Raw genomic sequence first — 27,750 nt, 5'->3', positions numbered from 1 at the left:
TATTTGCTCACCGCGCAGATTTTCCCCACAGAAAACTAGGAGGAGTAGGTCAAAAAATGGCAATATGATCTATCAAAATAGTGGATTTTCCCAGGGTATGAGTATAGCAGGGAATCTGGGGTTACTTTTCAGTACCAGTCTTACAGGAACGTTTGGTTGACTCATTAAAATCCACTCAGTGGCAACTTTCGCGTGTGCCATCTTCTGACATGGGGTTTTGGGGAATTGGGATATCCTGTCGTCAGCAGCCTGTGACATGAAGTTGCTTTTCTTAAAATGGTTTCCCCTGAGTTGTCCACTCTCCCTCACGTGGTGCCTAAGGTAACTCGATCAAGGTTCATCTAGCAATAGAATCTGCACGGTCGTTAGCTCTAAAACTTCCCCGGGTTCCTCCCTCCCTTCCTTCCCTGGGGACCCTCCTGCCTTCGTCGTGTCTCCTCTTCTGTGCCTTCTTCACGTCAGGTTTACCCCGGCCGTAGGCTGCAGATTGGTGTGCTTGAATGGTGGGTGACCTGAGGGATCCCTTCCTCGTCACACATCACCAGTTCAGTGGTCCCCCACTGATGCCTCGTCTCCTTGGGGTGAGGAGGTCGCTGTTTTCTTGAATACTATGCCACCTTAGACCCCAGTAGGTGGCATTTTTCTCTTTGTGTATTTCTTGTGTGGGGGCCAAGGGCAGGCTGCCCCAAGATGTGCCACTTTGGTATATCAGTTATTTGAAATAAGTTACTTAAGAGATAGCCTGTGCAGGAAGGACGCCGAGACCCTCCTCTGCCGCCCTGGACACAGGAATACGTCTCCAGGTGAAAGTTGCTGTCCTTGTACCGGGACGTAAAGACACATCCTCATCACCAGAGATGGGACGTTCAGAGCCAAGCAGGCTGTGTAAACAACCCTTGTTACTTTTCACTGATGTGCTCCCCCAGTCCAAAGTCTGTTGAGGATTCCTTACTAATTAAAAATCCCACAGTTCAGCTTTCCTTTCTTGGTCAACGCCTCACAGATTTATGGTTTCTTTGTCTCGAAACTACGACAGCTGTCTGCAGCGGTCTCTTCTCTGGGTCTCAGTTTCATTATTGGGCCTCCACGTACACGTTATACAACTGGTTTTTTTCAGTTGTTAATTTGTCTCATGTAAATTTAATTCTTAGTCCAGCTGGAAGACCTTGAAGGTCAGAGGAAGAAATTTTCCTTCCCTTCACTTCATTGTAAAGTAATGATCCATCCCACCAAACTGTGACTTAGAGGACATTTGTTATTGAAAATTACATAGTGCTTAAATGCAAACGATACTCCAATGGTGATACCACACGTGGATACCAGGGTTCCATCCGTGGCTCAGTGGAACATCTGACCTGGTCTGTCCCTGATGCCCTATGGCCTTGGGCCAGCCCCTACCTTTGAAGAGACACCCGAGGAAGGGGAAACATACGGAAGAGGTGACACATGGAGTCGAGTACTTTGACCTTAGCCTCTCCAGTCCATTTGTTGATTGTTACTACAGAAACAGGGGCTGGTACTCAGGAAGGCTCTTGGTCTCTCACCCATCAGTGTGTGATACCAGTGCTCTTCCTGTCCTATGGAGATGGGAACAGGGGGGTGAAGGCAGCTCTTGGCTGGAGTTTGGGATTACATTTTGCCATTAGAACTCCAGCCAACAGGCAAAGCATCAAAGGTGTGGGGAATTCAGATTGTGTGCATCTGTGGGGGAGAAAAATTTTCCTTTGCCATTTAAGATTCTTCCAACTGGACTAAGAATCAGATTGACAGGAGACAGATTCACAGGAGAAAACAAAATTTAATTTCGTTTGTGTGGGGAACCCACACAGACATGAGATTCTAAAGGCAGTCAGGCACAGTGAGGTATAAACGTCATCCTGGAAAAGCAGAAGGCAGTAGAGGTGGGGCCTTCAAAGGGGAGGAATGAATTCACAGGAGGATGAAAAAAAGGACATGTTTAGTAACAGAATTTGCTGGGTGATCAGAAAGAGTGGGACGCAGAGAAGGCTTTGAACAAACAGGCCTCGCCGGGTTCCTCCCTGTCCACTGTCACTCGTTCGTATCGTAACGCGGTTATGTGTGGTGACCGTTCTCTTCCTGGAACAGGTCCTCTCTATTCTTTTAGGCAGTGAGGGGGAAGCTCAAAGTTTCTTCCTGATCGTTTCAGCTCAAAATAATCTGCATGTCAAAGTGACCAGTGTCGGGGGGGACCTGTCCTTGTCCCCTACACATCATTGAATGATCTGGGTTTAAGGAGTCATTATGCCCATTGTCGCTATCAGAATGAGAACCGAAACAACATCAACAGTGACAGGTGGCATGACAGTCTGTGAGAATAAAGGGACCCGCAAGTGATAAGAGCTTACTAATCAGGTTGCATGGAAGGCAGCGCTCGCCTGCTAGAAGCCTCTAAGCTCACACATGTCAGGATGTGCAGGAACATTTGTCCAATGGCTTGTGAGGTCCCTTGCTCCTTCTACAGAGAAGGGGGTGGGCATCGCCTTGTCAGCTGCCTGCTTGTTCTGTGGTACGAGCCCATCATCTGCTACAGGCCACCATCACAAGGAAGAGGTCTGGAGATTTAGGGGATGATTAGGACCATGGCAGAATCATCTTTGCTGTGCATGATTTTTCTCAATTTCAAGAATTCTTCACCAGGGACCAAGGCCACTAAAATTATAAGTAATTTTAAAAAGATGAGTACATTTTCCTAAGAGGTTTTATCGCTTTGCTGAGGTTTTTTTTTTTCTAGCGATTGAATTTTATTTTATTTTATTTATTTATTTTTTAATATGATTTATTGTCAAACTGGTTTCCATGCAACACCCAGTGCTCACCCCAACAGGTGCCCTCCTCCATGCCCATCACCCACTTTCCCCTCTCCCCCACCCCCCATCAACCCTCAGTTTGTTCTCAGTATTTAAGAGTCTCTTATGGGGGCGCCTGGGTGGCGCAGTCGGTTAAGCGTCCGACTTCGGCCAGGTCACGATCTCGTGCTCCGTGAGTTCGAGCCCCGCGTCAGGCTCTGGGCTGATGGCTCAGAGCCTGGAGCCTGTTTCCGATTCTGTGTCTCCCTCTCTCTCTGCTCCTCCCCCGTTCATGCTTTGCCTTTAGTTTTGTGTGATCATTTAACTTTGGAAAAAAAATTAAAAAAATAAAAAAAAAAAGAGTTTCTTATGGTTTCCCCCCTTCCCATCCCCCATGGTCTTCTGTTAAGTTTCTCAGGATCCACATATGAGTGAAAACATATGATATCTGTCTTTCTCTGCCTCAGTTCACTTAGCCTAATACCCTCCAGTTCTATCCATGTTGCTAGAAATGGCCCGATTTCATTCTTTCTCGTTGCCAAGTAGTGTTCCGTCGTATATACAAACCGCATCAGAGGTTTTTGAAGACACTCGTAATCTCCAAGTGTTCTGAGCCACTGCTCCACAAAAGTCACTAGACAGCCATATGGAGAAGAACAGAAATTACTTCCCAAATCTGTGACCCAGAGGGAAGGCAAGTGCTCTGGTACTGTGGATTTAGGATCCCCTTCCCTTCTGTGGAGGGAAGAGCTGGAAACAGCACACACGTGCCAGTGAGAAAAGCCTTGAAGAGTGCAGTGCACCTAAACTTTGGAGTATAGTAATGGGATGTTTTAAGGGCGGTCTGAATCTATCCTGGAGGCCCTGGAGGTGTTTCTGTGTGGCAGTCATTAGTGAGAAAAGCAAGAATGAGAGAAATGTATGTAATGTAATTCCATTTCATAGAACAAATCATGACAAACTTCCTTCTCCCTTAGATGTGTGTGTGTTCTGTTAAAAGGCAAACCACAGGCCCACAGTGGCAATGGCATTGCTTACACTAACACCTCACTCAGTAAACTCGGACTTAATACCTAACTTAACTACAGTTTGAAGTGTGCCCGGAGTGTGACCTTAATAGCCAGCCTGGAATGTCCTGGTCAACACAAGGAGGTAATCTGCCCCTCGGCCCCTAGGAAGGCAACCTCGCCTAAAACAACACATCCTTTGCTAATAATTTCCTTTTTCCTACTCCTGAAAACACTTTCCTTTTCTGTAGCTCGACAGAGTTCTTCTGTAGAGCTCCCCTCTACATGCTGGATGGGATGCTGCCCGATTCATGAATGGCTTTTTAACGATACAATATGATCAAGAAGGAAAAATACAGAATATATGTAGAAGGAAAAATATAGAAGTCTGTATCTGGATTGTTAATGAAGAGGAACCAGAGAGCAGGAAGAGGTGAGTTATTCAGTGGAGAGAGAAGAAACGAGGGGCACACGTGTGAAACACACTAACAAACAAGGCCCCTGCCCTGAAAAAAGAAGGTGTCCGTAATATAAGTTGCATGCACGGTATGAAGTCTTCTGAATGGACTCAGCTGCGTGTGCATTTACGCACGGAGACATGCAAAGCACGGCGACCACAGTAGCAGTGATCTCACGCATGGAACGTTGACTGATGTTCTGTTCTTCATGTTTCACAAAGTTGAGCCCCATTCTTTTCCTTATATCTTTTGTAGTTCAAATATTTTATGACTCGCATGCGTTATTATATAATCAGAGAAAAACATTTAAATTTCCTCGTGATAAAATGAAAAATATTGGCTTATTTCTATTTCAGGTGGCAGTTCTCATTCTCGGTGTATAAATCCAGTAGCCATTAAATTAATTATGTTCAGGGGGTGCCCGACTCTTGATTTTGGCTCAGGTCGTGATCTCACAGTCCGTGGGATCACGTCCCGCATCAGGCTCTGCCCTGTCAGCACAGAAATTCTCTACTTGGGATTCTCTCTGTCTCTCTCTCTGCCCTTGCCCCGTGCTTTCCCTCTCTCAAGATAATAACTTAAAAAAAGTATTATGTAAAGAACTTGGACATAGAAAGCACATAAATCCTGGTCTCTGTGTCTTGTAACTTGTTTGGGCAGATTCAACAAGGAAATGGCATGTCGTTGGCACCAACGGACTAGATTAAAAGTTGAGATGAAACCCACTAAGTCCACATTAGTGGTGTAGGGGAGGCAGAACTTCACCTCTATTCACCTTAGGCGTTCAGCCGGAGCTCTTGAACAGTAAGAGAGACTTCCCAAGAGAAAGGCAGCAGCTGTGGACTGCACACAGCAAAAACCTAGAAGAGAAGTAACTCGGAACGCTGGCTTAGAAGTCCAGCGTACGTCCATGTTCAACAAAGAACAGTATGTTTGCAGAGAAATGACAAGACAGAGAAAAACAGTTTTAGTGTTCCCAGGGTGGCAAGCTGTGGGAAGGTAAACGTGGGGGGAAGTTAATGGAGTGAGGTTTGTGTGTGCGGGCTTCTGACTCCGGTAAAAGGAGGATTTGGATCTTGCCCTTAGGCAGAAAAGGGGGAACTTTTTCTGCCTTTGCCGTTGCTTAATCGTCTTCAGCCCAAAACAGTTTTCATGCCAAAGAGACGTATTTTGGGGTGACATAATCTGGTTTCCTTCAGTGGAATTAGGCTCCGGGAAAGAAGTCAGAAGGAGGATCATCTGCTCGGTCCCAAATGTGGAAACGAGAAACAGAATGTGCTAGAGGCTTGAGCAGGGCTTGAAGCAAAGGAGTGGGCTTCGTGGGTGGTGTGTGACCAGAACATACCTGTGGACAGGCACCGGAAGGCCAGCTTCCCTGGGGCTGATGAACAGCAGGATTGGTCTTTCCAGAAGCAGACAAGAATGTGATTAGATGTATAAGGGACCTTCTTGAACTTCCTTGACGGATGCCTAAATCATGGTTGTTTAGACATTATTGTCACTCACTGTGAGATATTTTCCATTTGTAAAATGAATTCTCAGCATGATTCATGCTTCCTTGCAGGACTTATTAATCATCTGATCGAGTTGGTGTTGGAAAGGAGGAAGTTCCTTGCTGTCTCCACCGAATAGATCTTTTTAGGGCCACCTTGGGTTGGAAATCCCAAGAGCTTTGTTATTCATAGTGAAACTAAGATATGAAACTTGACTTCATGAATTTCCTTGGTGCTAAGGAAGAGCCTATCTTTCTCTGTGTTTGTCTAAGTTACGTTAGGTAGCCGTCATGCACAGAGAGTGTTCCACACGGAATTTTGTAAAGCCATGCCCGGGTGGCTTCCTTCGGTTCCTCCTTGTGTGTGTGTGTGTGTGTGTCCCCGTCCTTCTTTTTGCCTTCCCTTCCCTAGGTACCCTCCTTCCCTTCTCTGTGTGGGCCCATGTCATTGTCCAGCAGGATCCCATACGGTGCACTTTGGGTCACGACTCTGGCATATCCCAACTTGGGATAATAAGAGGGCTTCCAATGGAAGAGTCCTCACTCAGAAACCGTCTCCCTCACAGGCTAGTTGTGCTGATTCCGAATCTTCCAGTAGAGACTGGTTAGGACTCCACGTTTTTCCAGCGGAGAGTCTTAGGTCAATATCTTGAAGTTCTTTATGTCTTTTAGAGTGCTTTATGGCAATGAAAAGGTCCATGATACTGTAGCTCTTTCAGGGGACCTCGAACAATATCTGGTAGAAAAGTTTGTTGAAAGGCAGCTGAGAGCAAGAGAGGCTTCCGAGGGCTCTAACTTGTTTGGATGGAAACGGCTCAGGAATTGAGGTGGGCAGGCATCTTGATATTTCATTAAGTTTGCCTGGGATCATCCCTGATTTAAGGACATGCATAGACGAGAGACTCCTGCTGCGGAAATGTGAGCCCGTGCCTCCTCTAGGTCCAGGCTAGAGGACCCAGAGGACCTGGGCTATGTTGATGCCTCCATGTTTCTATTTGAATTCCTCTAAACTCAGATGCCTAGGTATTGATTGTTTAGTAACACTATCCTTTTGTGTTCTTTGAGGGCTAAGACAGGGTCTACAACAATCGCTAGTTAATAAAATATATACACTTTCTGGAAAAGATAGACAAAATATTCAAAAAATTGTGCTTAAAGTATGCTGATAGCAGCAACGATGATGATGGTGATGATAGGCCACACCCACTCTGCAGAAAGGATCGTGTTAAGTAGCTGGTACATGTAGCCCGCATGAACCTCAGTCCAGCTGTGCCAGGGACGATCGTTTTTAAATTTTTAACTTCAAGTCTGAGCTTCCACATCATTGGACTGGCAGGAAATTCAGTCAGTCATGCTGGCATTCCGCGCCCTCCGTATCGATTCGCCCAGCCCGTGTGCTCTTGACTTCTGCTGCCTGTGGCACCTGTGGCCACAGGACCCGGACCCCTGAGGGGAGCCAGAGCCTCAGGCCCGGGGTTTCACTTCGTTGCTGCACCTTGCGATGATAGCTTCCGTGGTCCCACCTCATCCCACTGAGCGGGGCCCAGTTCATCATGGTGCCCGGAACCCATAGGCTCCCCAACCACCTCCGGCACTGGCTCGGTGAAGAAAACATCCCTCTCTTCCCAAACGGTAACCATTTTGGGGGATTTCGATTCTTGGGAAAAAGTCAGAATGAGAATAATATGTTCAGTGTCACAAAGGTTGAGGCAAAAACCCCAGAGTTGGCTGGCGGCTTGAGTGGAGCTCGAAGGAAAGGAGAGAAACATAGGAAAACATCACGTAGTTTAAAAATTACCTTGTCCCACTCTCGAAGGGAACTGTGCGGATTCTCTCTAATCTCTTCCCCTCTCTCTCTCCACTGGTTTGTTTTCCCTCTGCGTTGATCTGGCCCACAAATACAGCCAGTCCGTCTTTTCTGCGGATGCAGATACGTTTCAATGACGCTTCAACAGCTTTGCCTTCTGTGGCCTAAAGAGTCCCTCTGAGATCCAGGCCTCTGGGCTTGATGCGCTCCTCCAGAGACTGCCTAGGTCAGCCGTGAGGTGTCGTGTTAGCCAGGCAGAAGTGGCATCACAGGTCTGGTACCGACCCGGGAGTGTGGAGTATGCGCCATACAGGACATACATTCTCAGCGGAGCAGTGCACTCCTCAGTGGGTGAAATTGGTCCCTGGGGGCAAAAAAATCTTATTTTTTATGTATAAAGGACAGACATCCATGTGGCATATGAACAGATACAGTTTAAAAAAATGTTTTTAACATATATTTATTTTTGAGGGGCAGAGAGTGAGTGGGGGAAGGGCAGAGAGAAAGAGGGAGACACAGAATCCGAAGCAGGCTCCAGGCTCGGAGCTGTCAGCACAGAGCCTGACACGGGACTCGAGCCCACAAACCGCGAGATCATGACCTGAGCCGAAGTCAGACGCTCAACCACCGAGGCGCCCCTGAACAGATACAGTTTATCTCTGGTGTGAACATTTCATGGGGAAAGGTCTCAACTGTCTGTTTATGGGGGGCCCTGCGTGGGTGGCACAAGAGGTTACGGACAGACCGTTCAGGTGCCGGGAGCAGTGCCCGGCGGTTCCACGCATCGTCTTATTTCATCCTCCCAACAGTCGTTTATGGATCGGGGAGCTGCATGTTAATGACTTGCCCAAAGCCACACGGTGCGTAGGTCGCGTAGCCGAGGTCTGAGGCCAAGTCTCTTTCCCAAGCTTTGAACCTCCTGTGAAGCCAGGCCTTACAACTGAAGCCAGTGGGGAGATATCTGCGTCCTTATCTCCACCCCTGGGTATTTACCGTGTTGTTGGAGAGCAAGAACAGGAAAATAGACAGCTAACAGCACGCGTGTTTATGTTCTCACACTATGTCTGCTCTGTGATGTGCGCGTCAGACATTGGCTTCCTGCTGCAGTTTGTGCCTTGGCTTATGGTCGCTTGAGGGGGAGCCACTTGCAGGGGGGAGGAAAGGGACCACGGAAAGAAACCATGGCGACCTTCACCTTCCGTGTTTCCTCCCTCTGCGCCCCTTCTGTGGGCTGCACCCCGTGGGGCCGGCCCCACTCCCGAACCCAACACGCTCTGGGTTTCTCACCAACACGCCACAACCTTCCGCTTGGGGTTGGTGAACTCAGGGGTACGATGCGGGGCCGAGCAGCCATTTGAAGGCAGCAGATTTCTGACCAGTCACTCTGACATTCTCTGCCTTAGGGCTTAGTAGCAGCTCCAGGTCGGGTCAAGTTCCGGGTCATTCTGGAAGAAGGTGGAGGGGACTCTTCAAGCTGTCTCCCCCACCAACATCCACTCTTCTCCAGGCTGTTTTCGATTCAGTGCTGGATGTACGTGGATACTCTTGTGGGTGAAAATTGGTCTTTAGGTGAACTCTTCTCCCAAGTGGAAAAAGTTAGCGGGTCTAACCCAACCCTAACATGACCGACATTCAGGGACAAGAGGGAAAGGGAAAAGGCGAAGAATGAACATTTTTGAGGTGCTGTCATAGGAAGATGAATGCTTTTCACGAATTATGTCATTTGTTCTTTACACAACCTTAATATCGTCCCCGCTTTACCCATGAAGGAAACGAAGCAGGGACACGGAGAAGTTAGGTTTAAGTGCGCACAACTGGTTGACTCTTCACGTCGCGCTTCTCGGGGGTGCTCTGGGCCAGTTCTTGGGGGGCTCTGGCAGCTAGCCACCTTGGCAGTGGCCACTGCCCGGGCCAGGGCAGGGGGGAGGGGTGCCGAGGTGATTCTCCAGGGACGGACGGGGCCTGCCACCTTGCTGGGCATCCAGATCCCCTGCGGCGTCTCAGGCTGTCTGCTTCTTCCGGGCCCCACGGCAGCCAAGGGGAGAGCGTGGCTTCAACAGAAAGGACTGAGGGCATCACAGGGACACGCGTAGTGGTTTGTGGTAGTAAGATAACCCCGGGAAGACGGAACTCTGCAGAAAAACCCGTGAGGTGTAACAGAACCATGGCTGTTGTAACAACAAGTCAGGGCAGTCAGGAGACCTCCCTGATGCATCCTCAGGCAATTCACTTCCTTTCTCTGGACTCCCAGTTTTTCATCCATAAAAGGAGAGGATTAACTAGCCGAAGTTTTCTCCCCGCAATTGGTGAAAGGGTCAGCTGGGGGATTTTTTTCTATATTTGGGGAACGTGTCTCCTCCCTGGTCCTCACCGATGACCACACTGCCCTTTGCCTCTAGATCCTTAGGGACAACGCCCCGAATAGTTGAAGGTGATTATATCGGGGACATGCCTCAGAATGTCCTGGTATCTGGCTCAGGAGGGAAACAGCGTAATAGGGAAGCTTTGTGCTGTTGGATCTGCTTTTCAATAAGAAGGTCTTTCCAGCAAGTTGTCCCCGTTATGAGGGTCTCCGACCTGGGGTACTTTCTGTACTTGCGTAGACACACTGTTCTTTTTTTTTTTTTTTTTTTTAATTTTTTTTTCAACGTTTATTTATTTTTGGGACAGAGAGAGACAGAGCATGAACGGGGGAGGGGCAGAGAGAGAGGGAGACACAGAATCGTAAACAGGCTCCAGGCTCCGAGCCGTCAGCCCAGAGCCCGACGCGGGGCTCGAACTCACGGACCGCGAGATCGTGCCCTGAGTCGAAGTCGGACGCTTAACCAACTGAGCCACCCAGGCGCCCCAGACACACTGTTCTTTACAGGGAGCGTTGCCCTTGATTCTGACCCCCCTCAGTGCATCCCCTGGAAGCCATGTGCTTGCTGGGACCCTCAGCTCCCAGGCTGGGCCTGGATCACCATCTTTTTGTGACCCTAACGTGGGAGGGAGGTCTGGACATGCACGTGATTTCCCTTCTCGTCCCCAATACCACCCTCTTTTAAGTGTCTCGCCTAAGCGTGCAGTAAAGGAAGCAAGACTTCCTGAAGTCTCACTGAAACCATAAGGTGTGTCAGGCATTAGACTAAGTACTTTTCCCTGTAATTTAAGGTAATCCTGGTAACAACTCTGCGGGTAGCTGCTATTTTTATTCCAGTTTCACAAACGAAGACATTAAGTCCTAAAGAGATCAGTGATTGTGAAAGATCGTGACATGAGCTCAGATTCTCAAGCTTGTTGACTTGACCCCTGAACCTAAGGTCGCACCCCCTGTAACATTCAATGGCTGCCCAAATGGCCCTTATCGCTCATACTTAACCCATTTGGGGCATTTGATAAGCCAAGACCAGAAACTATTACAATTTGAGTATAGGGTTTTGTTTTTTTTTTTAATGTTTGTTTATTTTTGAGAGAGATTGGGAGCAAGTGGGGGAGGGGCAGAGAGAGAGGGAGAGAGAGACAGAGTCCCAAGCAGGCTCCACGCTGTCAGCGCAGAGCCTGATGTGGCGCTCAAACCCGCAAACCGTGAGATTATGACCTGAGCTAAAGTCGGACACTTAACCTACTAAGCCACGAGCTACCCCAGTTTTTTTTGTTTTGTTTTGTTTTTTGCTTTTAAAGACAGCTTCCAGTGAGGACATTTTTCACTTCCTTTGTAGTTGGGCGGCTTTTACCTTGTATTTTACATCCTACGCTTTCTAGACTTCCTGAAAGTCTTCCCCGTACCCGACCCCTTCCTGCTTAGGAATATGACGGGTTCTCGTGTGCTTTCAAGTGAGGTTTAGGGGCACACGTGCTGTGTAACAACGGCTCCCACAAAGACAGTTCACTACTGTTGTTCTACCGGCCCTATTCTCCAACGAGATTGCTCCATACCTATTTCTTGAGCACCTACTAACCTCAAGGTGGTTTTAGGCACCAGAAATACAGGGCTGAACAACGCAGCCAGACCCTGCCCTCATGGGGCACCGCTCTGCGGCCAAAGAGCCAGCCCCTCCCATGTTTGCTCTAAATCCCATGTTCTGCCTCTTCCTAGACAGACCATCATGCTTCTCCAATGATTCTTAAGTTCAGTATCTGACAGAACTGCCTTCCAGCACTTGTGCTTGATCCTCGTTTTCGTGGGGCATACAGCCTCACCTGGGTGCACCCTGAAGGTGCATGATGCTCTCCTTTTGGGCCGAGAGAAAGGACATGAATATTCGTCTATACCACTATAGACGGATAATACGACTATGCGCTGGTATTTATAATACACCGTCTTGTGTAATCATCACAAAAGCATAAGGAGGTGAAGGTTATCAGCCTCATTTCAGACGAAACAGCTGAAGATCCTAGAGGTCAAATCAGAGCGCCTGAAAGGGCAGAGTTGGAGGTGGGATGCCGGCTGTAGGGCAGACACATCCCTTGTTTTCCCGGAGCATCAGCCTCAGGGAAGTGCTGGGGACCCACTGGGAGGTGGGTGACAGCAATGGCTGAACCCTAACCCAGTGTCATGCGACCCCTCCACACCAGACCGTTCGCACAGAATTGGGGGACAGCCCCACCGCTCACGCTTCCACCATCGTGGTTTATTCCTGGATTCTGAGATGGAATCTAATGCTCGTCTTCGAGCATTCCCTACTGACCGAGAGGCAGATGCTGTGCGAGCAGAGCAACCACATCAAGGGAAAAGGGGGGAGCTGAGCGGAGAGGGAGATCGATTCCGGGAGCAAACGTTTCCCCCTACACAGTTGACCGTAAGCTGCTGACTCCAGCCAGTTAGGGAGGCACGGGGATCCGCCTCTGGGATCTGTCTCCACAGCCGGCACGCAGAACAAAACATCAAAGCATCGCGATGTTACAGACCTTTCCTTGTTCAACACGATGTCTCCATACATCACAGTTCTCTAGGGAGCTAGACTCAGCTTGGAGAGGATTCTTCCAAGTTAGAAAAAAGGCCTTTATGCATGCAACTTTTTACATGTTTTTTAAAAAGCTTATTTTGCCTATAATAAATAAAAGGAAATTATTATAGCAAAAATTCAGACACTGAGCTTTCTAGACCCAAGTTTCTAAGTTACTGTAACATTGTAGTGCTTAGTGGTCCTCATATAATGCCTTATTTCATAGAGCCTCTTTATTTTGAGGAAATATACTCTGAATTGCCTGAGTCATGAGTTCGGTGCTACTTGACCCATTGTTGGTCCTAGAAAAATATCTGTGCTTGGTGTTTGCGGGTTTTTGAGATAAGTCAAGGGATGATATCAACTGTGAGTCACTCAGGATTTCATATTCACAGAACAGGGCCTGAGGGCTATATAAGCAGGGACATTTGAGGAACTTTGCACGGAGGAGGAACTGGGTTAGTTGGGGAGAACCCTTCAGAAGTGGAGAATGAAGTTTCCTCTGTTGATGCTGGTCCTACAGGCCACTGCCTCTGGAGCCGTTCCTCTGACTAACTCCACAGGCTCTGAGGAGAATGATGTGCTCTTCGCTGAAGTAAGTACTGACCCCACAGCATTTACGAAGCCTGACTTTTGTCTTCAAAATTGATCACATTGACCAGTTTTCTCTTGACACGGACTAGTTGCAAACTGGTTTAGGCGGCTCTTTGCTTTGAACGCTGTATTTTTCTTTGCCACAGACGAATGTAGGAGAAGTACTGGTTTTGAAAGTTTTATAAAATTGGGGGGTGACTTTGTTTCTTTTGCTAAAATGCTGTGGCCAAAGAATTTTAGTTAAAAAATAATTGGAGTCGTACATCTGGTCCGTGTTTTACAATCATCGTTTAATGTCATTTAACAATCTGAGGTTTAAACAGTGGCTTCATTATTTAACCGCTTCAGCCCACCATGATCTTTCAAGACGACTTGTTACCTTCAGTCATCCCAGCTGTTTCTTCATGAGCTTTTTTTTAAAAACAGGATTTTTTGGGGTGCCTGAGTGGCTCAGTCGGTTAAGCAGCCAACTTCGGCTCAGGTCATGATTTCACGGTCCATGAGTTCGAGCCCCACATCGGGCTCTGTGCTGACAGCTCGGAGCCTGGAGCCTGTTTCAGATTCTGTGTCTCCCTCTCTCTGACCCTCTCCCATTCATGCTCTGTCTCTCTCTGTCTCAAAAATAAAAAAACGTTAAAAAAAATTAAAAATAAAAAACAGGATTTTTTTTTTTCCATCTGTCTCTTTCCTCTAATTATGAGTTTGGATGCTCTCCCCGTTTTCCAAGACTCTTTTCACTTTGAACTTGTCGTGGTTGTCCGTTGTGTTGAGCTTTGGATTTGTAAGCAGGAAAATTTTATCCCAACTTAAACTAATAATTTGTGCATCCTGACAATGAAGGTCTTGCTCTTTACTTGATGCTGTGATGTGCTAGATGCTGAAATATATTTTATTTATTTTTTTTTAATTTTTTTTTCAACGTTTATTTATTTTTGGGACAGAGAGAGACAGAGCATGAACGGGGGAGGGGCAGAGAGAGAGGGAGACACAGAATCGGAAACAGGCTCCAGGCTCCAAGCCATCCGCCCAGAGCCCGACGTGGGGCTCGAACTCCCGGACCGCGAGATCGTGACCTGGCTGAAGTCGGACGCTTAACCGACTGCGCCACCCAGGCGCCCCATGAAATATATTTAAAAAAAATAGAAGCCCGTTCAGAGAGGTAGGGAGACATCAAGGTGTTTTCAGTGGGCTTCCAGCAGTCAATATCGCTAATGGTTTATGACTTCACCTTGACGGCACAGAAAATAAAGATTTTTTTCTCATTATAATTAATTGTCTGATACCTGGTTCAGAAGCATCAGTGTACCGTTGAGTCATATATACAGAGGTGCCTCAGAATCCTTTCCGTGTAGTAGAGCGTCTAACTAAAGTAGAGCATCTAACGAAGTACATCTTTCCAGAGGTACCTGGCATCCTTTTACGGTTTTGTCATGGATGGAGTTCCAGTGACAAAAATGAAAGTCGGTCCGAACTTGATGAAGAATAAACTTCAGGAAATGCAGCAGTTCTTGGGGCTGAAAGTGACTGGGAGACTGGACGCCTCTACTCTGGACATGATGCACATGCCCCGATGTGGGGTTCCTGATGTCCACGAGTTCAGGACACTGGCAGGGAGGCCAGTGTGGAGGAAACGCTTTCTCACCTACAGGTAACATCGCGGCGGTTTTCTCCTTTCCCTGAGGTCTGACTTCCAGAAGCCCGAACCATTTAGATATAGCCCCAAGTCTGAGAGTAGGTGAGAAGCCTCTCTCGATTGTCAACGCCATCCCTGTGTTAAAATTCGTTCTTCCTGGAAGAGGGATTGTTCGCTCAAAGAGGGACTGTTTGGCTTGTCCACCCAGAGCAGAGTAGAAAGCCTTCAAATAAAAGGAGAATTAAGCTGTATCTATGATAAACAAGAGACAAGAGAGCATTTTATAGGATAGTCAAGGCGGATAAATCCAGACGTCTGGGAGTGGGGACAAAAGGCATAGGCTTCTATGAATGTAAGTCCTTCGCAGAGAAAACCCATCAATCATAAATGAGAAGAAATCCAGTTAGATTCTGTTTCAGGAGGAAGCTGTCCAAGGATACATGTTTTAGTAGTTAATGATGTGGGGTTTGGTTATCCAGAGTATCGGTTTACGAGGTGATTCTTTCTCCAGCGATGCAGACAGAAGTGAGGTGTCACAATAAGAACTAACACATGGTTCCCATATATTTCTCTCCCTCTCCCTCTCCCTCTCCCTCTCCCTCTCCCTCTCATACAGAATCAACAGTTACACTCCTGACATGAAGCCTGCAGATGTTGACTATGCCATCCAAAAAGCTTTTCAAGTATGGAGTGATGTGACTCCCCTGAAATTCAGGAAAATTCACTCAGGAGAGGCTGACATTATGATCGGATTTGCCTCTGGAGGTAAAGGAGGTGGACTTCTTTCATCTGTCTCATTGGCATGACCTGTTGTCTGTAAAGAAGGACTAATTGTCTTTACTCTTTCAAAAGCTCATGGAGACTTCAATCCTTTTGACGGCAGAGGGGGAACCATAGCCCATGCTTTCGGACCCGGACCCGGTATTGGGGGAGACACACATTTCGACGAGGCTGAAACCTGGACTGCGAACTACAGAGGTAGGCAAAAATAAAAGCTCACCCGGAGTGTGAACTCGGGAAGCTGAGAAGCCATAGTTTGGGAAGGTAAAAGCATTTAGGCGGTCAGTTCTTGACGGCACAGTCCGTGAAGTCCAGCAAAAGCAGATGCCAACCCTGGGCATACAGCCGTCCTCATGTACGTGGTCATCCACACATGTCATCATATGCTGACGTTTCCTCAGGTTTCTAGTGGCGCAGAAAGATGAAGTTCTATAATAGAAAGTTTAGAAATGCCTGTCGCAAAACACAAGGTTATATGGTCACATAGTCTCCTGAGCTTCCGGGATAGAAATTTTGGGTTGCCCAGCTGACCCTTGAACAAAGCAATACCTTGTGTGTATTTACGGAGGAGGCTGTAACTCACCATCCCTCTCAGGCAGTTGGGGAAGAGGAACAACTACTCTCCCCTGTTTGAAGGAATCACTACCCACTGGAAAATTCAAACCATCCTATCACAAACCTTCCTAATCTCTCTGTGGGAAATTCTATGCTGTATGACTGACTCACGAGGGAAGTGATTGGAAGGAAGGTCTTCAAGATTGAGCTCCTCTCAGCATCCCCCTCTCTCTGGCCGATACTACATGCATCGGATGGCAATGTTTTTACAGACCAGAAAGGCTGTTTGTTTTAGTCTGATGCATGCCCCAAGGCTTATTAAGTTCTTTATCGAGAAGAGGAGTTTTGCACTGAGACAAAAAGCACACGATGGGGTGGGAAACAGAGGACAGACAGACACCCAGGATTTTGAGATAAGAACCGGTGGTGGTCTTCTGCGCAACACATTACAGGGATGGAGACTAGGATAAATTTAGGATTTAGGTCAAAGTGTAATAGGTTTTGTTTACTTTTCCCGGTTTTAGGCAGAATGCAGAGAATGAGTCTTTGGTTCTTTCTCATTATTGGAGAGAAGTGAGTTAGTTGCTCAGCCCAGTGTTAGAGGGAATGCTTAGGGGGTCTGTGTTCCTGAAGACCCCCCCAGAGATGCTCGCTCTTGGGTACTGGCCACACCCTGCAGCTAAATGGCGTGTGACTCTGGGAAAATCTATTTTTCTGAGCTTCAGTTGTGCCGTAGAAAAAGAAAGATAAAAATGAAGGCGTGGGAGTAGAACAGAGATTTAAAAAAAAAAAATCATAACAGTCCGGAGCTAGTCAAATCTTCTGAAAACTGAGAAATGTGAGAGAAAGGAGACGACCCTTCTCTCTTCCCTACAAATGTGCATCTCCCTAGAACATACAGAAAAAATGAACAGGTGAGACTGTAACTTGGTGACGTCACCGTGTCTACATTGTAAGCATAGACTTTGCCTTCATTTTGAGTCATGTATAGTAAAAAAAAGGAGCTTTTGAGCCAAGACATTTAGATTTGATTCTTGGTTCAAGCCCTTAATTTGGTCCATTAATCTTGCTGATACTGTGTCCTCGTCCGTAAATAGACTGAGTGCTGGCTTCCTTTCGAGTTTCGCAAGGAACAGACAGGGTATGATACATTCCTTGGTGGCTCAGAGGACCTGGAACTTAATTTGGCCTTTTCTTTGGGTTTAGTAAAGGATGGTTAGTAAAGACATTTCCATATCCACTAAAGTCTGATCAAGCATACCTGCGGAATGGAACGGGAATGTTGTAGAAGTGGTGAGAACCAGTAAACACAGCGACAAGACAACATTCTAGAAGTGTTCGCGACAGAACACATGTCATGTGAGCTGCTGCTGTGATCCTTTTTGCCCCCAACGGGAAATTTGATGGTGTGGAGAGACATTTTTGGTTGTCAAAGTGGAGGGAGTATGCTACTTGAATTTAAGTGGCAAACCCGAGGGCACCTGGGTGGCTCAGTCGGCTAAGCGTCCGACTTTGGCTCAGGTCATGATCTCGCGGTTTGTGGGTTCGAGCTCCACAAGGGGCTCTCTGCTGTCAGCACAGAACCTGCTTCAGATATTCTGTCCCCCTCTCTCTGCCCCTCCCTTGCTCACGCTCTCTATCTCTCTCTCAAAAATGAATAAACGTTAAAAAACAAGAAAGAATTTTATGTGGCAGACCCAGAGATTTCTAGACATCTGTGATACACAGGACAGCCCTAACAACAAGGGATTATCTGGCCTATAAAGTCAATAGTGCTGACATCAAAAAACCTTATGTAAGAGAGAAAGGAAATAAGTAAAGTATTCGCAAATGCGTCCCTTTCATTGTGTCAGATTTCAGTTGTGTCATTGTCCTCTGGAAGCAAATATATTTCACTGCTCTTTCCCCCCCTCTGATTTCCTCTTAGGCACAAACTTGTTCCTAGTTGCTGTTCATGAGCTTGGCCATTCCTTGGGTCTTGGCCATTCCAGTGATCCAAAAGCCATAATGTTCCCTACTTACAGTTACGTTGACCCCAACACCTTTCGCCTCTCTTCTGATGACGTACGTGGCATTCAGTCTCTCTATGGTGAGTCGAATTGCTTTACCATTTTGCTTCGCAAAGATACTCACTCTCATGAATAGTCTCATAATATCTGCATCTGAAAAAACTTTAACATGGATCTTTTCTCTTGAGCCCCCTGAAAACCCTGTGAGGTAGGTCACCCAGATATTATCTTCATTTTACAGAAAAGCACGGAGACCCGGTGTGCTAATGCCAGTGACAGGGGCACATTCTGAGTCTTCTGGCCTCAAGCGTGTTCTTTCTGTCCAACATACCATCGCCTTTGACGAAGGCACACAGGGAAATAATCTGACCGGAACAGGAAAACTGGAGTGATCAGATTTTTCCCCTCCCATGATGTTGCAACCACGTGGGAGAAAGATCTTTATTATATGCTTCCTATGAATATTATAGGAAGCCTAAGTTGCTTTTTATGCATTTCTCATCCCGAAAAGTGAATGTTGTAAAAGAATGATTCTTCCCTTTAGCAGCTAAAATGCAGATTTTTTTCCCTAATGCTTCTTGAAATGTATTTTTCAGGAGGTCCAGAAAGGCGCCAACCCCCATCACATCCTGACACTACAGAATCGGCCCCCTGCAACCCCAGTCTGAGTCTTGACGCTGCCACTACTGTGGGAAATAAAATCATTTTCTTTAAAGACAGGTAGAAGAATCCTCCTTACCTCTAGCCAATATGGGAGGCTCTGTCCTTGGATTTATTTATTTTTTTTTTTGGTCAGAGAATCGTGGAAAATGATAGAGAATGACGTAGATGAAAATGAAGAGGGACTTGGACTGAATTCTGTAGGAAGTAGACAGCCTGAAGGTTTTGAAGGAAGAGAATGGTGTGGTTGCATTTGTGTTTAATGATAAGATTTGTAAGTAAAAAAAAAAAAAAAAAAAAGGATTTACAGTATGAATCTGGGGTGAGGAAAGACAAGACAGGAAGAAGTGGAACAAGGCTATTTTAATCACAGGTAAAAATGGTTGAGTCTGGGACTACAGGTGTGACAGTACCTATTAAAAGTCTTGATTCTTGATGACAGAGAAAGTAATTCCAGGATAACAGAATGGTTTCTGCCTTAGAGCACAGATTGAAGCAGGTATTGGAGGTATGAGGAGTGGAGAAAATTAGTATTTGATGGATGGGACGAATATTCTCCATTTTTTAAATGGAAGAGTAATTGACATACAACATCGTATTAGTTTCAGGTGCTCAACACAGTAATTGGCTATTTATGTATATTACCAAAGGTCCCCAGAGTAAGTCTAGTTACCATCTGTCACCACTTAAAGTTCTTACAACATTATTGACTGTATTCCTTATGCTGTACGTTACCTGTCTGTGTCTTACTTATTTCATCACCGAAGTTTATGCCTCTGGATCCCCTCCAGCTATTTTGTCTACCCCTGACTGACTCCCCTCTGGCAGCCATCAGTTTGTATCTGTGAGTCTGCTTCTCTTCTGTTTTGTTTGTTCATTTGTTTTTGTTGTTTTGTAGACTCCACATCTAAGTGAAATCACATGATGTTTCTTTCTCTGCCTGACTCCCTTCCCTTAGCCTGATATGCTCTAGGCCCCCCCTGTTGTCGCTAATGGCAAGATTTCATTCTTTTTTTATGGCCAGTATTCCATTGTATACATACCACATCTTCTTTATCCATTCATCTATCAGTGCACATTTAAGTCGCTTCTGTATCTTGGCTATTGTGAATCATGCCGCAATGACCATAAGGGTACGTATGTCTTTTCTAATGAGCGTTTTGTGTGCTTTGCATAAATACTTAGAAGTGGAGCTGGTAGGTCATATGGCATTTTTTTTTTTTTTATAACTGACTTTGTAAAGAGGCTCCATACTATTTTCCAGAGTAGCTGCACCAATCTGCATTCCCACCAACGGTGCTTGAGGGCTTCCTTTTCTCCACATCTTCACCACCACATGTTATTTCTTGTCTTTTTGATGACAGTCATTTCGACAGGAGTAAGGTCATAGCTCGTTGTGGTTTTATTTGCATTTCCTGATAGTTAGTGGTGTTGAGCATCTATTCACGTCTCTCTTGGCTATCTGTAGGTCTTCTCTGGAAAAATATCTGTGCCAGGCCTCTATTTTTTTTTTATCAGATTGATTTTTTTTTAAATATCAAGTTGTATGAGTTCTTTATGTATTTTGGATGTTAACATTTTATTGGATATATCTCCGGCAGGAGTCTCCCGTTAAATAGTTTGCCTTTTCATTTTGTTGATGGTTTCCTTCACTGTACAAAAGGTTTTTAGTTTGATGCAGTCCCACTTGTGTATTTTTGCTTTTGTTGTCCTTGTCTGAGGGGACAGATTAAAAAAAAAGAAATCTCTAAAGCTAGTGTCAAAGAGCTCACTGCCTATGTTTTCTTCTAGAAGTGTTATGGTTTCAGGTTCTACAGAAAAATCCATTTTGAGTTTTTTTCTGTATGTGGTGTAAGAAAGTGGTCTGGTTTCATTCTTCTGCATGTAGCTGTCCAGTTTTCCTGACACCAATTGTTGAAGAGACTGTCCTTTCCCTGTTGTATGTTCTCAGCTCCTTTGTCATAAATTAATTGACCATATAAGTGTGGGTTTATTTCTGCGCCCTATGTTCTGTTTATTGATCTCTGTGACTGTTGTCCTAACACCATACTGGTTTGATTAATTTTGCTGTGTAGAAATCTGGAGCATTTTACCTCCGGCTTTGTTCTTTCTCCAGTTTGCTTTGGCTACTTAGGATCTTTTGTGGTTCCATACAGATTTTAAGAGTCTTTGTTCTAGTTCTGTGAAAAGTGATGTAACTATTTTGATAGAGATCTCACTGAATCTGTAAATTGCTTTGGATAGTATGGATATTTTAGTAATATTTCCTCTTGCAATCCACAAGCATGGAATAGATTTCCATTTATTTGTGTCATCGTCAGTTCTTTCATTAGCATCTTAAAAGTTTTCAGAGTACAGGTCTTTCACTTCCTTGGCAAATTTTATTCTGAAGTACTTTATTTTTTTGATACAATTATAAATTGGAATGTACTATTAATTTCTTCTGATAGTTTATTATTAATGTACAGAAACACAACATATTTCTGTGTATTGGTTTTTTATCCTGAATCTTTACTAGGTTCACTTATTATTGTACTGGTTTTTTGGTGGTGTCTGTAGGGTTTTGTATAGGTAGTATTATGTCATCTGCAAATAGTGACAGTTTTACTTCTTCCTTTCCAATTTGGATGTCTCCCTTTTTTTTTTCTTGCCTAATTTCTGTGACTAGGACTTCCAATAATAGTGAACTTCATGGTCTTGTTCCTGATGGTAAAGGAAAAGCTTTCTGTTTTCACCATTTAGTATAATGCTAGCTCTGGGTTTGCCATGCATGGCCTTTATTATGTTGACATATATTTCCTCTATAACCATTTTGTTGAGAGTTTTTCTCATGAATCACTGTTAAATTTTGTCCAATTATTTTTCTGCAGCTATTGAAACGATCATATGCTTTTTAGCCTTCGTTTTGTTCATGTGATGTATTACAATGATTTGTGGATATTGAACCATCCTTGCATCCTTGGAATACATTCCACTTGATGGTGGTATATGATCCTTTTGATGTGTTGTTGAATTTGGCTTGCTAATATTTTGTTGAGAATTTTTGTATCTACGTTCATCAGGAATATCGGCCTGTAATTTTCTTTTTTTGTAGTGCGTTTGTTTGATTTTGGTATCAGAGTAATGCTGGCCTTGTAGAATGAGTTTGGGAGATTCCTTCCCCTTCACTTTTTTTTTTTTTTTTTTTTTTGGAATAATTTGAGAAGGGTAGGTATTAAGTCTTCTTTCATTGTTTGGCAGGATTCACCTGTGAAACTGCCTGATCCTGGAGTTTTGTTTGTTGAGAGCGTTTGATTACTCAATTTCATTTCTGGTAGCATCTGTTCAAATTTTCTATTTCTTTCTGATTCAATCTTGGAAGATTGTATGTTTCTGAGAGATTATATCCATTTCTTCTGGTTGTCCAGTTTGTTCACACATAATTGTTAATAGTAGCCTTTTGTGATTGTTTGTATTTCTTTGGAATCCATTGTAACTTCCCTTTCATTTCCGAATGTATTTATGTGAGCCCTCTTTTTTTTTTTTTTTCTGGTGAGTCTGGATAAAGGCTTATCAATTTTGTTTATCTTTTGAAAGGCCAAAATCTTACTTTCATTGATCTTGTAAATTTTTTCTCAGTCTTTATTTCATGTATTTCCACTCTGATCTTTATTATTTCCTTCTTTTAACTAGCTTTGGGCTCTCTTTGCTCTTTTTCTAGTTCCTTTAGATGTCAAGTTAGATTGTTTATTTGGGATTTCTCTTGTTTTTTTTGAGGTACGCCTATATCGCTATAAACTTCCCTCTTAGAACTGCTTTTGCTGCTTCCCTAAGAGTTTAGACTGTTATGTTTTCATTTTCATTTGTCTCAAGGCAATTTTTAATTCCTTTTTTGATTTCTTCATTCTTTATTGGTTGTTCAGTAGCATCTTACTCAGTCTCCACATATTTGTGGGGTTTTTTTCCAATTTTCTTCTTGTAAATGATTTCCAGTTTCGTTATTCTCCATTCTTGAGATCCCAAAACTGGACATTTAGGTTGAATAACTTCATTTAGATTACAAAACTGGTGAATGAATTGCGGATGCAGATGAAAACCTAGATCCCTTGAAGTATCAAAGCTTGCATATGGTGGTTTGCCCATTCAGATCATTGTTATTATGAAAGACTTGATTAAGGTCCTTTCCTCGTGCTCCTAGAGAGACATTCATGGAACAGAATGTAAGAATATTGAAAAACAGCATTGTTTTAGGTCATTCCCACTGAACATTTCATGGCTCTTGAGTCTACAGTGATTTTTTAACATGTTTTAAATGTTTTTCATCAGATACTTTGGGTGGAGGAATCCTGAGAGTCCAAAGAGCAATATTAGTTTAATTTCTTCTTTCTGGCCAACCTTACCATCTGGCATTCAAGCTGCTTATGAAATTGGAGACAGAAATCAAGTCTTTCTTTTTAAAGGTAACTCTCATGTTTAGTTTGCTATTGAGTGTACTTCAAGGAAGAGAATACATGAAGGAAATACTACTCATTTTTATAAACATAGAAAAAGGTACCCCAGATCTAATTAATGGTGAGTCTGAACTATGAGCCAAAAATAGCTTAAATACCTAGGTAATGTGTAAACATTTCAGGAAAAGTTTGTCAAATATCAATCGCAATGCTTGTGAAAAATATACAGAACCACTGGAGACAAATCATGTTCAAGAACAAAGAGCAGTATGTTTTAGAACTATGGATAAAGAATGATGTTGTTTGTAGTGAGTCAGTGTTTCTGTGACTTTTTATATGACTCCAGTGTATTCTTTTTCTTTATCTTCACAGATGATAAGTATTGGGTAATTAGCAACTTAAGACCACAACGACTCTATCCCAAGAATGTACGTTCTTTGGGCTTTCCTAACTTTGTGGAAAAAATTGATGCAGCTGTTTTTAATCCACTTCTCTATAAGACCTACTTCTTTGTAGGTAATCAATATTGGAGGTGAGCTTTAATGATTGGTTATTTGACTCCTAAAATTTGTGGAATGGGCAGGGAGTGGGGTTTTCCAGTAGGTAGTTTTTCTATTTAAATTCCTAAGGATCCTTGACCTTCCTAGAAGAGAGATCAAGAGAACATACGTCTGGAATAGTTAATTATCATCCTGGGTCAGTTCTCGGGACTTCTGGATTCTGATTTGTAAGATGGCACACGATGTGTTTTTTTTTTAAAGGAACACTTTAAATAAAATGTTCCATTATTAATCATAGTGCAGACACATTGGGAAATAGTGGTATAATGTACGAGACCCAGAATTTACACACTCTCTTTAGGGAGTGTGGGTATTTTCAGATTCCTTTTTATAACCTTGGACCCAGGAAGACAAAATGAGGAGACCATCTTCTGAGTGACAGCAAATCCTGCAAGGTCTTCCCTAACAGGAAATTAGACAGTCTGGCTCTGTAACGCAAGACCAGGTCCTGGTGAAAGCCTTGCGCAGGAGCGAGGGAAGTTCTTGACCAGAAATTGGGACTCCTAGGGTCCGAGTCCTGTGGGGACTAGGAATAAATCAGTGAACTGCTTAGGTCTTTGATCTTCTTATCAGCGCAGTTTAAGCCTGTTCAGAAAAAGCCTTTCAAGAGAGAATAGGTGGGTTTTGTGGTTCATGTCATAAAATATCAAGGTCTACATCATGAAATCCATTTTTCAGTGGAGGTCCTACTGATTGTTTTTTTGCTCAGGTACGATGAGAGGAGACAACTCATGGACCCCGGTTATCCCAAATTCATTACCAAAACCTTTCCGGGCATTGGGCCTAAAATCGATGCAGTCTACTATAATAACAGTAAGTAGATTATGGGAATCCCTTTTTAAAACACTGAAGATTATAAAGGCTCCAAGGTCAGAGGATGTGGAATCAAATCAGAAAAGAACAGAACCCTGAATCTCTCCACAGGGCCACGGACAGAAAATTCATAGTCCGCTTAGTTGAGAATCGGTAGGCTTGAAGAATGAGGGAGCTAGAACCAACAGTTTATTTCTCGGGTGGTCTAGCAGGTGGGAGCATATGGTTGTTGCCGCGTCTATGTGTCTGAGTCTCTGGAGTTGCTGTTCCCATCAAGCTTTGCAGTTGTGCAAGTAAGCACATGCAAGTCTCGGGCAAAATGGACTCACACACTTATTTGTGCCTTGCATTTTTTTTCCCTTCCTGGCAGCCCCCTCCACCCTTTGTGGGTTTTCATGGAGCAGGGCTAAGGGTGGGGTAAAAAAAAAAACTGAGCTTGTTTGCGTTTGTGTTGAGGAATATCCTCAGGCAAGGTCAGCCTAAGCAAATTGTTGGCTGGGCCAAGGCGTTTGGCTTCTATGCCAATGCCCCTGTCTGTCTTCCTTCTCCATCAAGGCCTCCGTGTGCCCTGCCTGGGCCCAGTGTCTTCCCTCTCACTCTGAGTTCTCCACCTGGAGTGTTACTTTTCAAAAACTGACCTCTTAATAGTCAGTTTCTAAGACCAAGCAATCTTGTCAATAAAATTACTGAAGATACTTATTGGTGAAATGATGATAAACACATATCCAGGGACAGGATACCCAGTGCCAGGACCCAACGTTTATATTCTCAAATGTCTAATATAAACCATCTATAAGTCTGGTCTAATATAGATATTCTGTAAAAACACAGATGTGTGTTACCTTCTTTTTTTAAAAAATGCAAGTGGGGATTTAAGCTATTCAATGTGTTTTCATTTTCAGGACACTACTATTTCTTCCAAGGATCTCATGTATCGGAATATGATGTCCTATCCCATCGTGTCACCAAAAGGCTGAAACACGATATCAAGTTAGGTTGTTAGGAAGGGTGTAATTAGTAATGTTTGTCCATTCACTTCAGTTAAATAAGAATTTATTGCTTACTTGCTCTGTGGCCAGAGTACCAGTGCATGCTGGTGCGTTTCATAAAATAAGGTAAAGTCTATAGGCCAGAGATAAACGATCATACATGTAAATGGTCATACAAATTGCATAAGATTTTTCGATTTTGAAAACCCTCACTGTCAATATTTACTTGATTCAGCTATTCAGCTTCAAAACAGACACCTTCAAGGGGCCATAGACTATCTTGGTCCCTGACCATCCCACAACTGAGACATTATCATGATTTCTTTGCCTTAACTAATATTAAGAAATAATTTGTTTCTGTGGCCATTGAAGGTTTCAACAAGTACATTTTTTTAATTCTTTTGGAGTAAAAACAGAATATACCAGGAAATGACAATTAATGTAAGTAATATATAAGTAAATTATATAATTATGGTGATAATGTTATTTTATTCTGTTGTCAGTGTTGACTTTTCTAAATCGTATCTGAAATATACATATATATATATGTATTTTTTTTTTCCTTTTGCTCAAATAAAAACTTTGAAAGAAAGTATTTGGTTCCTGGGAATTTTTTCATGAAAAACTGTATTTTGAAAATAGTTTTGGACCTACTCCTAAATAAAGAGTCTCTACATGAGTGAGGTGTGAATGGGAGTGTGGCAAATGGGAGAGGTCATATTGGCCGTGGCCACTTATCTAAGGCTACCTCAATCCCTGGTCTCAAGGCAAGAAAGCATTCTCTGGACTGCGTGTGACCCCGAGGGGCACGCCCAGTGTACGACCATGCGCCTGGAGAGAAAAGATGTAATGGGAACTTCCTGGTCTCCTGTGATTCCCACTGTGGCTCGAGTCTCCCCATGTGGGCCTCGTAATTACTGTGTCACCTTGACAAGGCATTAAATCTAAGCTGCCCCCAATTTAGTAAAAAGTATTAGAAAGTGTTACCTTCTTTCAAGGTTTTTATTCATTGAGAAAACAAGATACATGATGAGCACGTCACGCTGGTAGCTTGTTCTGCCCAGTGTCGATTTTGTTCGCTGCCTTGACCCACACTTTCCCTATTTCTGGATTGCATATACACATGTTAAAGTTCCAGTTCGTATGATACGGGTTTGTGGAATGCTTGTAGCTTTCCATTTATTTGCACACCATCACTGCTGATGGCAAGATCCAAGCAATAGTGAATCCCATTTAAGCTCAGATGATCCCTTTTGATTAGTGGGAGGAACTGAGGTCAGAAAATATGAGGAGCAGATCGATTCTAGATGGGGATGGAGTTCTCTGTCCTTCGGGGCTTAGATCCATTCTCTAGTAAGTGCTTTTTCAGTATAATAATCCTGGCATTGTCTTTGCAAGGCACAGGGTCAAGCCATTCTGAGAAGGAATGTTATTTCCCCACAGCAAACTACACGCTGGACATCCTTCAAAAGAAGAAACCTCCCCACGGGATTAACATCAAAAGAAAACAGTGGTATCTGGGTTGGATTGTCTTTGGCCTTAGGTAATTCAGGGGCAGCCATTTCCCTTAACAGATGAGTGTGTTGGAGTAAAAGCCAAGAGCGTGCCCTTCTCAGTCTCAGCGGCACTCGTGACAAATGCCTCCACAGATTTACAGGTGGACCCTTCCTCCCTCTACCTCTGTTTGTGCTGCATCTTTAAATTTTGTTTAACAAATCCTTAGAATGGGAACCGTGTGCCAGGCACTGTTCTAAGTGATGCATGTGCGCGCATGCACGCGCGCGCGCGCACACACACACACACACACACACACACACACACACACCCCTCACTGCTTTCATCCCAAGCTCCAGGCAAATGCCGTCTTCCTCTTTTGTTTCAAAAGAAAAAACCAAGGCACCGAGAGGTAAACCCAACTCGCCCGAGGCTACACGGTCTTGGAGCTGAAATTCAAAGCCAGTCAGTTTGACTCCAGAATCTGTGTTATTAACCACCACAAAACCCTGCCTTTTAAAATCATTGCGTGGAGAAAAATCAAAGTACCCACTCTGTACCACTTTGTACCTCCACTTGACCTCTCAGTTACAAGGTCTTTAATACGTCATAAGGATTCTTTGTCCAGTCCACGGAGTATCATTTTGCTTTGGGAAATGTAGTAGCGTTATCTTGCTAATGACAGAGAGCAAATACCCAAGACTTGGAAATGACGATTGTCTTTACGATACAGT

The 27,750-nt window shown here is 44.2% G+C and overlaps 1 protein-coding gene across 2 annotated transcripts in view; it reads left to right on the top strand.

Moving 5' to 3' along the window:
- The window catches only part of MMP12 (matrix metallopeptidase 12), a 45,175-nt gene extending 19,182 nt beyond the window's left edge, over positions 1-25,993 (top strand). Inside the window, exons 1-10 of one of the 2 annotated variants that reach the window (XM_040460799.1) lie at positions 12,962-13,094; positions 14,494-14,741; positions 15,343-15,491; positions 15,579-15,704; positions 17,989-18,150; positions 18,667-18,790; positions 23,036-23,169; positions 23,533-23,692; positions 24,430-24,533; positions 25,436-25,993. In XM_040460799.1, coding sequence (XP_040316733.1) covers positions 12,990-13,094; positions 14,494-14,741; positions 15,343-15,491; positions 15,579-15,704; positions 17,989-18,150; positions 18,667-18,790; positions 23,036-23,169; positions 23,533-23,692; positions 24,430-24,533; positions 25,436-25,536 — 1,413 coding nt within the window. In that variant the 5' untranslated portion in view covers positions 12,962-12,989 and the 3' untranslated portion in view covers positions 25,537-25,993. Of the gene's footprint in view, positions 1-12,961; positions 13,095-14,493; positions 14,742-15,342; positions 15,492-15,578; positions 15,705-17,988; positions 18,151-18,666; positions 18,791-23,035; positions 23,170-23,532; positions 23,693-24,429; positions 24,534-25,435 lie in introns of those variants that run through there. The other variant, XM_040460800.1, reaches the window with a different exon arrangement.
- The last annotated feature ends 1,757 nt before the right edge of the window (positions 25,994-27,750 follow it).

This window comes from Herpailurus yagouaroundi, unplaced genomic scaffold, assembly GCF_014898765.1.
Source record: "Herpailurus yagouaroundi ecotype Mexico unplaced genomic scaffold, PumYag 251, whole genome shotgun sequence".
NCBI lineage: Eukaryota > Metazoa > Chordata > Mammalia > Carnivora > Felidae > Herpailurus > Herpailurus yagouaroundi.
Note: the sequence above shows the minus strand (reverse complement) of the source record. Positions and strands in the feature narration are given on the sequence as shown.